Raw genomic sequence first — 12,493 nt, 5'->3', positions numbered from 1 at the left:
GGCCTGGCCCTGGTACCACATCATCGTGGGTCCTGATCTCCCAGCCTCCCACGGCTCCACTCAGGGCTGAGAGAGGAGGATGGGGGGAGGAGGAGCCCCCCTGGGAGAAGGCTTACCACACAGCCACTGCCACAATCTTCATGACAGACTCATTGAGGCACTGGCTGAAGCTGACCAGAGGGGCACCACTGTCACCCATGCGGCCTAGCATAATGCCTGTAGGGGACACACAGCATGTCATAGATGCATCAGGTCAGGGTGTGCGTGTGCTCATGAGTGTGAGCACGCACATACACACACATACTCACACTCACACACACACTCATACACACCCACTCAGCATCCAGCCCTGGCAAATGAGCTCTGCTTCTATCCTCTGTAGCTTCTACTTCCTGCCTCTGCCACACTGTGGCTGTGGCTTCCCTTTGAGGTAAAAATGCTCATGCTAACAGCCACTGAAGGGTGTGGTGCCCTTGGACCATAGCCAACACTCCCCCCACGCCCCCCCCCCCCGTTCTCTGCCCCCAGCTTCAGCCCTAGCTATAACCCTGTGATAGCCCCTCTGCTCTTCCTTTTGCCATGCCCTAGCCTAACTGGCTTTCTTCAGTTTTCTTTTTCTTTCTTTTTTCCAGTCTTGGGGGTTGAACTCAGGGCCAGGGCACTGTCCGTGCCACTTGGGCCACTTGTCCACTTGGACCATAGCGCCAATAGTGCCTTTTCTGTGTATATGGTACTGAGGAATGGAACCCAGGGTTTTGTGAATGCTAGGCAAGCACTCTACCACCAGGCTACACTCCCCAGCCCTTCTTCAGTTTTCTTAAACACTTGGAGCTTTCTTAGACACTTGCCTCAGGGGCTTTGCCCCTGCATTTTGCAAGGCCTGGAACACTGGGGTGAGGAGGGCAGACAAGAGAGATCAGACTTGGAAATGATGCTGGGCCAGCCCTGCCCATCTGGTCTGTGGCAGCCTGGTTGATATAGACTCAAGTGACCCTGACAACTCTGCTCCTTTCTAGATGACTCTGCCTGCCTTCAGCCTCCACTCGGAGGCCTCTGGAGTGTCCAGAGATTCTGGCTGGTCTGGAACTAGTGTGCATGGAATTGGGGTACGGCCATGGGGTTCTCCCAGAACAGAGCCAGCAGGAGGAGGGAAGGAGAGCCCTGTTCACAGTAGCTGTGCAATGGTAGCCACAGCAGATATGCAGGTATGGGCTTCTGTGGGCACAGAGAAGTGGTCACAGGTGTGGACACAGACTGGTGTGGCTCACACTGCCTGGTTCATCTGTACCCACAGACAACACCTGTCTCAATATTTTGGGGGGCTCAGCCAGCAGTTGTCCTGAAGGTAGGAGAAAGAAGTTAGTAGTAGGGGCAGGCTGTCAGAGGGGCAGAGAGGGGGCTTCTAGCTCTGTCACACACTCCATCCCTGGCCTCTCTGCAGGCCTGGCATTGTGGCCAAGGTGATGAGATCTAATCCATCGTCGTGCAGTCATGCCCTAAACAAGGCCAGCATATCTCAGCCTACCCCAAGCTGTCCTGGCTGCCATGCAGACTCCACACAATCCTCCAACACTGACTAAGGCTCATTTCCCCAGCAGCGACCTAGGCTGAGAATGTGCTGTGGACCTGATCTAGTCTACGGTGGAGCCCTGGGGTGTGGGCAGAGGAGGGTATTGGGTTATGTGGAGGCTAAAGCTATACAGATGGTTCTCTTCAAGAACAAGATTTCTTTTATTCTTTTTTCTCTTTCTGGGTGCTGTCCCTGAGCTCCTCAGCTCCAGGCTAGTGCTCTACCCCTTGGAGCCACAGCACCACTTCTGGTTTTCTGGTGGTTAATTGGAGATCAGAGTCTCATGGACTTTCATGCCCAAGATGACTTTGAACCACAACCCTCAGATCTCAGTCTCCTGAGTAGCTAGGATTGCAGGCATGAACCAGTGGCACCCAGTGATTTTTTTTCCCTTTAAAGATACAATCCTCAAGTGACCCCACAGCTTTGCCCTATAGCTTTACGGCAAATCACCTGAGGTTTGGGAACCTGGGAGATCCAGAGAAGAGTAGTAAAGGGAAAAGAGTGGTCAGAGAAGTCACCGTGGGCCCACAAGAATGGCACAGACAGTGCTGAAGAAAGAAGTGGCCAGTGAGGAAGTCTGTGGGTAAGCTGGACTCAGCCTTAATGAGCAGTGACAGCTCTCATCAGGTCATCAAGGGACCCTAGTCAAAGGTCCAGGGGCACAAAAAAAGAGAGAGAGCAGTACCCTCGTACACAAACCAGCCCTAAACCTAGGAATTCCAGTTCTGAGAGTGCAGCTCCTGGCTCCAGTTGCAGGAGGGCCCAGGGACAGGAGCTGAGCCACTCTGATAGGAAAGGAAGGCTACAGGTCAATTCTGGTGTAGGGGGGCAGGTTGGCAGGCATCACCTACCCATGGTGGCAGAGAAGATGACAATCCCCAGCACATTCATGCCATCACTGGTGCCAGGTTCCGACTTGTAAACAATCTCGGGTGGCGGGGTCAGGTCCAGGGCGAAGTTGTGCACGTGAGAGCCATTCTCTTCCTGGACTCCATAGATGAGGATCCTCTGGGGAGGGGTCTCCTCTGGGGTCAGCTTGGGGGCCTTGACAACCGGGGTGGTCTTGGTGCGGTACTGGTGGGTGACATCCCACCCAGAAAGGAGTCAGAGTCCAGGGCTGGTATCAATAGCAACCACAAAACCCCCGCCTTATTGACTGACAACACCATGTAGAGTAGAGTAGGACAGGGCAGGGATCCTTATCAATATTCTATCCAAAAGAAAGCGGTGACTTCTCCCATCTACACACTCCCTAGCCATGTTTCCCCTTAGCTCCGACGTCTCCCTTCCTGAATTGTCACCCTGCCGGATTTCCTCTCTAGCCATTGGTACATATCCTCATCAACCAGATACTCCCTTATCTCCACTGTAGTGCCTTGGACCAGCCAGCCCCTCCTTCTCTCTTAGTTTTTAAGTCATTGGAAGCTCAACAAAGGGGTCTCATGGAGTTTCTACCATCACAGTGTCATTAAGGTAAGTCTTCAGGGGGAAGGACTTGGCCCTATGTCTCTGTGCTTTCTCTCTCTCTCTCTCTCTCTGTGTGTGTGTGTGTGTGTGTGTGTGTGTGTGCACTTGAATTCAGGGCCTTGAACTTTTTTATTCAAGGCTGGCATTCTGCCACTTCTTGCTTTTTGCAAGTTACCTGGAGGTAAGAGTCTCACACACTTTTCTGCCTGGGCTGACTTTGAAAGTGATCTGTAGATCTCAGTCTCCTCAGTACCTGGGATTATAGTCATGAACTCCCAGCTCTTAGTTCTTGTTTTTCTCATCTGTTAAATAGGATTATAATAGTGTCTATCTCACTGGATTAAGTAAAACTAGATAAAATGTTACCAGCAGTTCCTGGCACATGAGCCCTGTGCAAGCATTACTTTTACATCAGCTGAAGCAGCAGCAGCAGCAGTCCAAAGCTGAGCATATTGTGCAGGAGCTACAAGCGTCCTGCAAAGCCGAGCATGGTGGATCATACCCATAATCTCAGCTACATAAGAGACACATGCACCAGTCCTTCACAAAAAATGAGGCCCTACCTGAAAAATAATCTACAGCAAAAAGAGTTGGGGGTGTGGCTCAAGTAGTAAAGCACCTACACCTGTTATGAAACACAGGGCCCTGATTCAAACGCCTCCCTCTCACCAAAAGCACAATATTCAGTGGTAATGTAATAGACTAATATAAAGCTGGGCTTTGTTGATCCTCCCGTGTGGTCCTATAGATTGTTTTCAAAGTTCTATCCTGTTAGAAAGGGTTATTTATTTATTTTGCCAGTCCTGGTGCTTGAACTCAGGGCCTGAGTGCTGTCCTTGGGCTTTCTCAAGGCTAGAGCTCTACCACTTGAGCCACGGCACCACTTCCAGCTTTTTCTATGTATGTGGTAAGGAGGAATTGAACCTAGGTCTTCATGCATGCTAGGCAAGCACTCCACCACTAGGCCAAACTCCTGGCCTGAGGGTTAATTTTTAGAAAGAGAGAAAACAGGCTTAGAAGTCAGACTGGCCTCATTCATCTACTAGTTGGTTATGTCCTAGTGCTCTAACATTGAGCAGGTTAGCTAATTTTTCTTAGCCTTGGTTTCTTCCTAGGGGAAATGGATTGGGACCCCCCTCATGTGGGGATGGCGTGGAATCCAGGACAGAGGTATGGACTTGTGGCTTTGTGAGGCTCTAAGGATCTCCCTCCCACACTGTCCTGCAGCCTCCAAGAGACAGGGAGGCCAGCTGCCTGTCCCATACCTCCCCAGGGACCAGCTCACCTGTTTGAAAGTGGCTTCCACCAGATTGGCTGGGAACATGTTCCTAGGAAGAAAGTCAGCAACTGAAGAATTTCAGAGAGGCCAGGCCCCATGAGGTCATCTGAGCCCCTTCCTTCTCCAGCAGCTGACCTCCACCCAACCAGCTCCCTAGCCACCACACTGCCGGTCCCACCCCAGCACTCAGGGATCCCTCTCCACACTGTCAGGGCCTCAGCTCCAAGCCTCCACCCACTGCCTGCCCTTAGGCTGGCACTGCCTGCCTGTTTCTCTGGCTGGCTCACTGAAACCATGAATCCTTCAGCGGTCTCAGGCTACTTCCTCTGGCCAGCCCTGACTTCCCAGGCACATCAAGGACTTCCGGGAGCCAGTCACCTGTGCCCTGTGCTTGTCCTGTCTGCTTCCCCCCAGTGTGGTGACTTTCTTAAAGGCAAGGACTGGCCGTATCTTCTCTGTGACTATGACAGTCACCACTTGGTAACACACATTGGTCTTTGGACCACCCATCCTTCATGGAGATCGAGCCTATGAAGATATTCAGGGCCCTTACATAAAATTGTGCACATATTCGTACACAGTCTACACATATTCTGCTGTAATTTTAAATCATCTCCTGTTTTGTTGTAATAGTTAATACGTTATGTAACTGTTATGTGTTATGTTATTGTGATAGCTCCTTGATATGTTGTATTGTTTAGGGAATGATAAGAAAAGTACAGTACAGGCACATATTTTCCCAGAATGTTTGTGATATGCAATTAGTTGTACTCATGAATATGGACTTCATGGATATAGAGGAATATGATTTTATTAGTATGTTATTATAAAGCTAAATGATTCATATTTTATTATCTAGTCTACTAGATATGGAAACACGCTATATGGTTTTTTTTCCATACCAAGAAACAACCCTAAAAAACTTTCCATGCAATGTATTACACCTGCATGTAACAGAACTGAGTATTTCCTACTTGGTAATAGTCACTTGAAAATCAGTGAGGAGCTGGGTACCAGAGACGCATGTCTATAACTCTAGCTGCTCAGGAGGCTATGATCTGAGGATCACAGTTTGAAAATAGTCTGGGCAGACAAATCTGTTAAGACTCGTCTTCAATTAACAAGCAAAAAGGCTGGAAGCGAATCTGTGGCTCAAGTGGTAGAATGCTAATCTTGAGCAAAAAAAAAAAAAAAAAAGCCAAGTAAGCACAAGCTCTTGAGTTGTCTCAGTATCAACACATAAAAATAAAACCAACAAAAAACATAAATTGGTGTGAAATGTGAGGATTCATTATGGGAACTGGAAATAATAATTGGCCCATCCTTATATCGAAATAAATTCTAGATGGTTTCAATAATCACCCAAAACTAAATGAAAAAGCATTGCATCATCTCTCAGAATATGAAAACACTGGGTCTGGGAATGTGGTTTAGTGGTAGAGTGCTTGCCTAGCATGCATGAAGTACTGGGTTTGATTCCTCAGTACTACATACACAGAAAAAGCCAGGAGTGGCACTGTGGCTCAAGTGGTAAAGTGCTAGTCTGAGCAAAAGAAGCTCAGGGACAATGCTCAGGCCCTGAGTTCAAGCCCCAGGACTGGCCAAAAATAAAGAAAAGAAAAGAAAAGGAAAAAAAGAATATGGAAAAACACTCTAAGAACAAAAATAGCTATAAAAATTGATTTTACTACACTAAAATTAAGAAATTCCTAAGAGCATGGCACCCTGGATTGGGTTCTAGAACAGAAAAAGAGGACATTAGCAGAAAAACTGATAAAATCCAAATGTGGTCTGTGATTTAGTTAACCATGTGGTGGTTCGTGGCTCATGCTTGCAGTCCTAGCTACTTGGGAGGCTGAGATTTGAGGACCTTGATTCAGAGCCAGGCTTGGCAGACAAATATGAGAGACTCTAATCTCCAATTAAACCATAATAAGTTGTACCAGAGGTATGGCTCAAGTACTAGAGCACTAGCTACGAGCGGAAAAAGTTCAGTGAGAGATCAAGGACCTGAGGGGCTGCGAGTCTGGCCTAGTGGTAGAGTGCTTGCCTAGCATGCACAAAGACCTGGGTTAGATTCCTCAGTACCACATACATAGAAAAAAAACTGGAAATGGTGCTGTGGCTCAAGTGGTAGAGCTCTAGCCTTGAGAAAGTCCAAGGACAGCGCTCAGACCCTGAGCCCAAGCCCAGGATTGGCAGAGACAAAGAGAGAGAGAGAGAGTGAGAGAGAGAGAGAGAGAGAGAGAGAGAGAGAGAGAGAGAGAGAGAGAGAGAGAGGTCAAGAACCTGAATTTAAGACCCATTACCGGTGTATATGTGCAAGCATGTGCACATACACACACAAATACACACACACACACACACACACACACACGCGCGCGCGCACACGCACACACACACACACACACACACACACAGAGTACTAATTATATAAGGCCCTAACACTGGGAAGCTTCAGTGGGATTGCTCTGCTCTTTGGAACTTTCAGTAAGCCTAAAAGATTAAGGGCAAAATGAAAAGCTAAAAATAAATAAGAAGCACTCCAGGATAGATTATAATACAAATGAAATTATAAAGCAAGTGAGAAAAACCCAGAGGACTAAATGACAAAGGGCTATCATTCTAAATCTATAGAGAGCTTTGACATGTCTTGACCTTGTCCTTATAAACAATTACAAGTCAGAGACGCTACCCAAGATTCTTGTTCACTTGTGCGCGCTTCCTGGAATTGAGTATGTGCAGCAGCATACCTAGGCTGTCTCTGCTTGGATCGCCTTCCTGCTTGCTTTTTCCTGGCAAATCTCCTCGTTCAAGAATTAGCTTCCAGACACATGGAGCTCTGCATGTGGACATGAGCGTGCTTGCCTGCCTTCCCTCCCTCCCTCCTTCCTCCCTCCTCCCTTCCTCCTCCTTCTTCCTCTCTCTTCTCTCTTCTCTCTCCTCTCCTCTCCTCTCCTTTTCTCTCCTCTCCTCTTCTCTCTCTCTCTCTCTCTCTCTTGTCAGTTGTAGGGCTTGAACTCAGGGACTAAGTAATATCCCTGACTTTCTTTTGCCAAGGCTAGCACTCTACCAATTTGAGTCACAGTGCCACTTCTGGTTTTCTAGTGGCTATTTGGAGTCTCGTGAAATTCCTTGTCTGGGTGGTCTACAAACCACAATCCTCAGAGCTCAGCCTCGCGAGTAGATAGGATTACAGGTGTGAGCCACTGGCACCCTTGCTTGAGCATACATTATTTCTTAACCTTCCTCCCCAGTAATCTATGGCTGGGAACAGAAGCTAATTTTTCACTGTTGCTAAGATTGAAGTTCGATGGCTGCAAATGGGAGGAGGAAGACACTAAAAAAGCTACCAAGGCAGAGGGTATGTCATGTCCCCAATTTTCCAGGAATTTCAGTTTTGTTATAGGGAGAGAAGCAGAGCTGGGATGTCAGAAGTTTAATCAGACATTTTCCCCATGTTTTGTAAGCAAGAACCTCTGGCATCAAGCAGACCTGGAACACAGGGCTGGAGTGAGTGCCAAGATTTGTGGGTATGGCTGCCAGGGTGCAGAAATTCACCATGATCAGCTAGAAAATGCCCAAGTTGCACTGGTTGTTAAATAGAGTGACAATCTCTCTCCATCAGGAACACCAAGTGGCTTACTGTTTGTTTTCTAATGATACTTAAAAGGGAAGTCTGCCTTAGCCTAGACAGAAACTAAACAGAGATGTTAAGGAGCCAAATAAAATTTACTTTGTATGTATACTTTTTTTTATGACTTTCTTTAACATTGGGATAAATTTAAAATGTGGGCTCTGACAGGAAGACTGGTTACTGAACCAGTGTTCAGTCTCCCTTCCTTAGTAACAGAAGTGGGACAAAACCCTGACCCCTAGCCTAGCCTACCTTGCTCTGTTGTGCTCTCTCCTTCCCTCCCTCCTTCCTTCCCTCCCTCCCTTCCTGCCCCCGAGGGCCTCCCTCCTTCCCCCCCCCCCCCCCCCGTGTGCCAGTACTAAGGCTTAAACTCAGGGGCTCCTGCTCCTTGGCTTTTTTTTTTTTTTTTTTTTTTTTGCTTAAGGCTGGCACTCTATCACTTGAGCTCCACCTCCATTTCTAGCTTTTTGCTAGTTAATTGAGGTCTGCGTGGTTTGTGCTGGCTTTGAACCTCGATCGTCAGATCTCCAGTCTCCTGAGTAGCTAGGATTACTGGTGTGAGCCACCAGGGCCTGGCCTTCTTTGCTCTTATTGGGGGAGGCCACAGAGGATAAGTAGAAGTCATTAACCCCTAGTCTTGAAGAGGTGACTAATCAGCCAGTCCCCTTTGTTTCTCTCCAACTTTCTCCTTTCTTCCTGGAATCTGGATGGAATAGCTAGGACTTGAATAGTCTTCTTGGACCCTGCGGCACACTGGTGATAAATGCCAAGGGCTGAGCTCACAGGTGGTCACAGCTGAGATGCTGCTGCCCAAGAGCCACCTTGCTCTGGACACTTCCCCCTCCCCCTGCACCCCAGCGAAACCAAGCCTTTATCTCACCCAAGCCACTGCTCTTTGATACCTTCCTCTGCCAGTAGGCCATAGAAACTCCTCTCACTGACCCATCCTAAGAACCAGAGCTTGCCTGAAGGTTTCATTAAGAATTGTACTTTTGATTACTAAGTAGGAAAATGTAGGATATTATTTTTGGTGCTGAATTCTCATGGGACGCCTTCCTGCTTGTCCCAGGAGGCCTCTGCTCCTGGGGACATCGGCTGAAATGTAGACAAGAATAGCCATGCCTTCACTAACCACAGGCTGGGCTGGGCCTCTCAGGGGAGGAACCTCCCCCCACCCTTGCTATTTGTAAATTTTCATTGCTCCAGGTCCACATTCACTGCCAATTGCATGTCTTTAATCCAGGCCCCAAAGGTAGGGACACTCTTACTTTTCAAACACGGCTCCTGAGAGTTGTATCCAACTACTGAGATGATAATTGGGAACTATAAATAGAGCCAATCCATTACTCAACCTCTGTGGTGTTTTAATAAGTTTTTTTTTAAAGGAAGGGGCCAGCTCTGATTAGTGTTACACTTGGATTTTCTTCGTGGCCACACTGGGAGTCACACGTCAGCTTTCTGGAGCCCCCACTTGAGGCCTTGGGAAATGAATTCATGTCTCAGTGGGTCAACCAGGGACACAGCCTGGGACAAGGACACAGACCTTTGCATTCCTCGAGGTGAGTTGTGGAGTTTATTTCCCCGGGTGGTCAGTCAGCTGCACATCTTTCTGGCAGTTCATATGAACTGTCCCTGGGTCCCAGTTTCCTGTCTCGGTCATATGTGTTCATGTTTAGTCATCAACACTTGGACTGAGCCCTGGGTCCTCTCATTACCCATGTCTCTGTTTCCTTTCAAAGGATCAGAGAGTGGCTGTTGTGCACAGCTCCCTTGTCTGTCTGTCCTAGGATGGTGGACTGGCCTGATAAGGGGACATGTACTTGCTCTCTAAGCTCCAGGCACAATGTCTTCTTTACAAGCAGGTGCTTAATAAAGGTGGGCTGTGTGGAATGAGTGACCTCTGCCTCCCGCAGTCCCTGGTGCTTTGAGCCACACCCAGTCCACTCTCCCTACTCAAATCCAGCCTTCCCACCATGGCTCTGTGTGCCTCTCCCCACCCCTCCTTCCTTTTCTCCCTTCCTCTCTTTCTTTTTTCCTTCCTTTTTCTTGTTTACTCTGTCTTTCTCCTTCCCTTCCTGCCTCCCTCTCTCCTCTTTTTTCCCTTTCTTCCTCCTTCCCTCCTTTCCTTTTTTCCTTCCTTCCTTCCTTTCTCTCTTTCGCTTTCTTTCTTTCTTCCTTCCTTCTTTCCTTTTTGTCCATCATGGGGGTGGCAATGCCAGTCCAGGAGCTTGAACTCAGGGCTTGGGTGTTATCGCTGAGCTTTTGTGCTCAAGGCTGGTACTTTACCACTTGTGCCACAGCTCTGCTTTTGGCTTTTTGGTGGCTAATTGGAGACAAGAGTCTCATGGACTCTCCTTCCCGGGCTGGCTTTAAACTACAATCCTCAGATCTCAGCCTACTGAGGAGCTAGGGTGACAGTTGTGAGCCACCAGTAACCTGCTCTAGTTTCCCATTTCTATTGTCTAACAGCCATCACCTCCAACCTACCACTCACAGTCCTCATCCCTGAAGTCAGGCTTTGCCCTGTCACCCAGAACCTGCCTCCGGGAGCTTCTGACCATGCTCTGCAGCTTCTTTTCTAGTTGTGACCTTTGTGTGTGGAACATGGAGAAACAGCCCTGGAGAGGGCATCTGACTTTCCTGGGGTCATGCAAGATTTCTTATCGGCAGAGCTAAGACCACCAGCTACTATCCCAGGAAGCCTGTCACCTCCCCGTCCCCAGCCCCTGCACCCTCCTCTCTGACTAAGAAGTGGAACCAGTCATGCCCAACCACCCAGCTCAGCAAAGGCCTCAAAGCAAAAGGGTTGATTTCACCATGTGAGAAGCCACTGAGAGAGTACAGGCATCACCTTTGACTCTGATATATGTAGGATCTGGAACACTACAGCCACGAGCTGGGAAGGTGGCATGGGAAGGGCAGGGCTCCCAGAACCCCAGCCCCTCCTCCCACCACGTGGAAAAGCTGTACTGAATCACAGAATCCGAGAAATGCTGAATCATAGGCCCCAAATCCTAGAAATAATAGATCTTAGAAACAAGCCTTCTCTTGGACAGGGAGCAGTGGCTTACACCTGTAATCCCAGCTATTTAGGAGGCAGAGATTGAGAGAACCAGGTTGGAGGCCAGCCCAAGCAAAAAAATTAGTGAAATATCCTTCCCTCTGCCATACCTTGCTAAGCACGGAAGTACATTCCTTGTTCCAGCTACAAGAGAGGCATAGATAGGAAGTTTTTAGTCTAAGGTCAGACCTGGGGCGGGGGGGAGACAAGAGACTAAAATTAACCAAAGTAAGAAATAGCTGAGGGTGGCTAAAGTACTACACAGCAGGCAAGAAGTGCTGAGTTCAAACTCTGATATTGAGGAAGGAAGGAAGGAAGGAAGGAAGGAAGGAAGGAAGGAAGGAAGGAAGGAAGGAAAGGAGGGTGAGAGAGAGGGGAAAGGAAGAAGATGAGGCTTCTCAAAATGCTTCTTGCCTTGGCCTCCAGGACAACTATTCTCCCACTTTTTCCCAGATCCACTCATTCCTTGTGAACACCAAACAGCCTGCATTTTGACAGTGGACCAAGTCAATTCAGACCTTTGTGCCCAGAACATGGCACATTTATTTCCATGAGCAATCCCTGTTCTTTCTGGGGCTTTAGACCCTGATTCCTTCACACAAGAGAAGAAAACCAAATAAAGAGAAAGAAATAATACATAAAGCATAACTGTGATCATGTCAGGTAGTAATAAAGTGAAGCACAGAGAAGATAATCACAGAGACTGGAATCCCTCTGAAGGTGACCTTGAACAGAGACAGAAATGGTAAGGAGCAGAGCCAAGAGTCTCCCCAAGAAAGTCCACCCAGAGGGACAGCAATGGCACTGAGGCCAGTGGGGCTAGAGCAGAGGCCAGAGGAAGGGTGCATGGGAGAGAAGGACATTTAAGGCAAGAAAACTGCAAGGGGATGGGCTGTAAGCTGGTTTAGAAGTCTTCCAGCTGCCATGCTGAGGGTGGAGAGAAAGCAGGGCAGCCCACCAGATGCTGCAGCAGGAGAGGACCAAGGCGTCCTGTGCTGGGATAGGATTTTGAAAGTAAAGCTGACAGAATGTGGAGGAATTGGACACAGGTATGAGAGATAGAGAGATGTCCCATCTTGGCCTGCACTGCCAAGAAAAAACAACAACAGTATATTTCCAGGGCAAGCCAAGAGTCTAGCTTGTACATGTTAACTCGAGAGGCCTTTAGACGACTATGTGTGAGATGGTAGAGTTCTGCTAAGAGCTTTCCAAGGTGCAAACTGCATTTGGGAGGACAAAGGCATTCAAGGTCATGGCTTCCCAGGTCCCCTTCCCAGAGAAATAAGTACATCTAGGGAGAACAGGTCCACCCAGCTCCTATCTAGCTCTGCCGTCCTACGTGGGAATCATACAAGAGGAAGAAATTTTCAAGTAGATTGCAATCCTTGGTTCATGTCACACTTCCCAGAATAAAAGAAAAGCTGGAGAATTTCCTGGGGGAAGCCAAGGTGGTGGTAAGTGGATTGTGTTGGTGAC

The 12,493-nt window shown here is 48.2% G+C and overlaps 1 protein-coding gene across 1 annotated transcript in view; it reads right to left on the bottom strand.

Moving 5' to 3' along the window:
• The window catches only part of Slc1a7 (solute carrier family 1 member 7), a 38,804-nt gene that overhangs the window by 4,461 nt on the left and 21,850 nt on the right, over nt 1-12,493 (bottom strand). The window contains exons 4-6 of the mRNA XM_090334813.1: nt 4,326-4,368; nt 2,425-2,647; nt 117-216 (exon numbers count right to left, since the gene is read on the bottom strand). Of these exons, the coding sequence (XP_090190939.1) occupies nt 117-216; nt 2,425-2,647; nt 4,326-4,368 (366 nt within the window). The remainder of the gene's footprint in view (nt 1-116; nt 217-2,424; nt 2,648-4,325; nt 4,369-12,493) is intronic.

The sequence above is a fragment of the Megascapheus bottae genome, chromosome 6, assembly GCF_031878675.1.
Source record: "Megascapheus bottae isolate mThoBot1 chromosome 6, mThoBot2.hap1, whole genome shotgun sequence".
Lineage (NCBI taxonomy): Eukaryota > Metazoa > Chordata > Mammalia > Rodentia > Geomyidae > Megascapheus > Megascapheus bottae.
The sequence above is the reverse complement of the archived record's forward strand: the minus strand, read 5'-3'. Positions and strand labels throughout refer to the sequence as shown.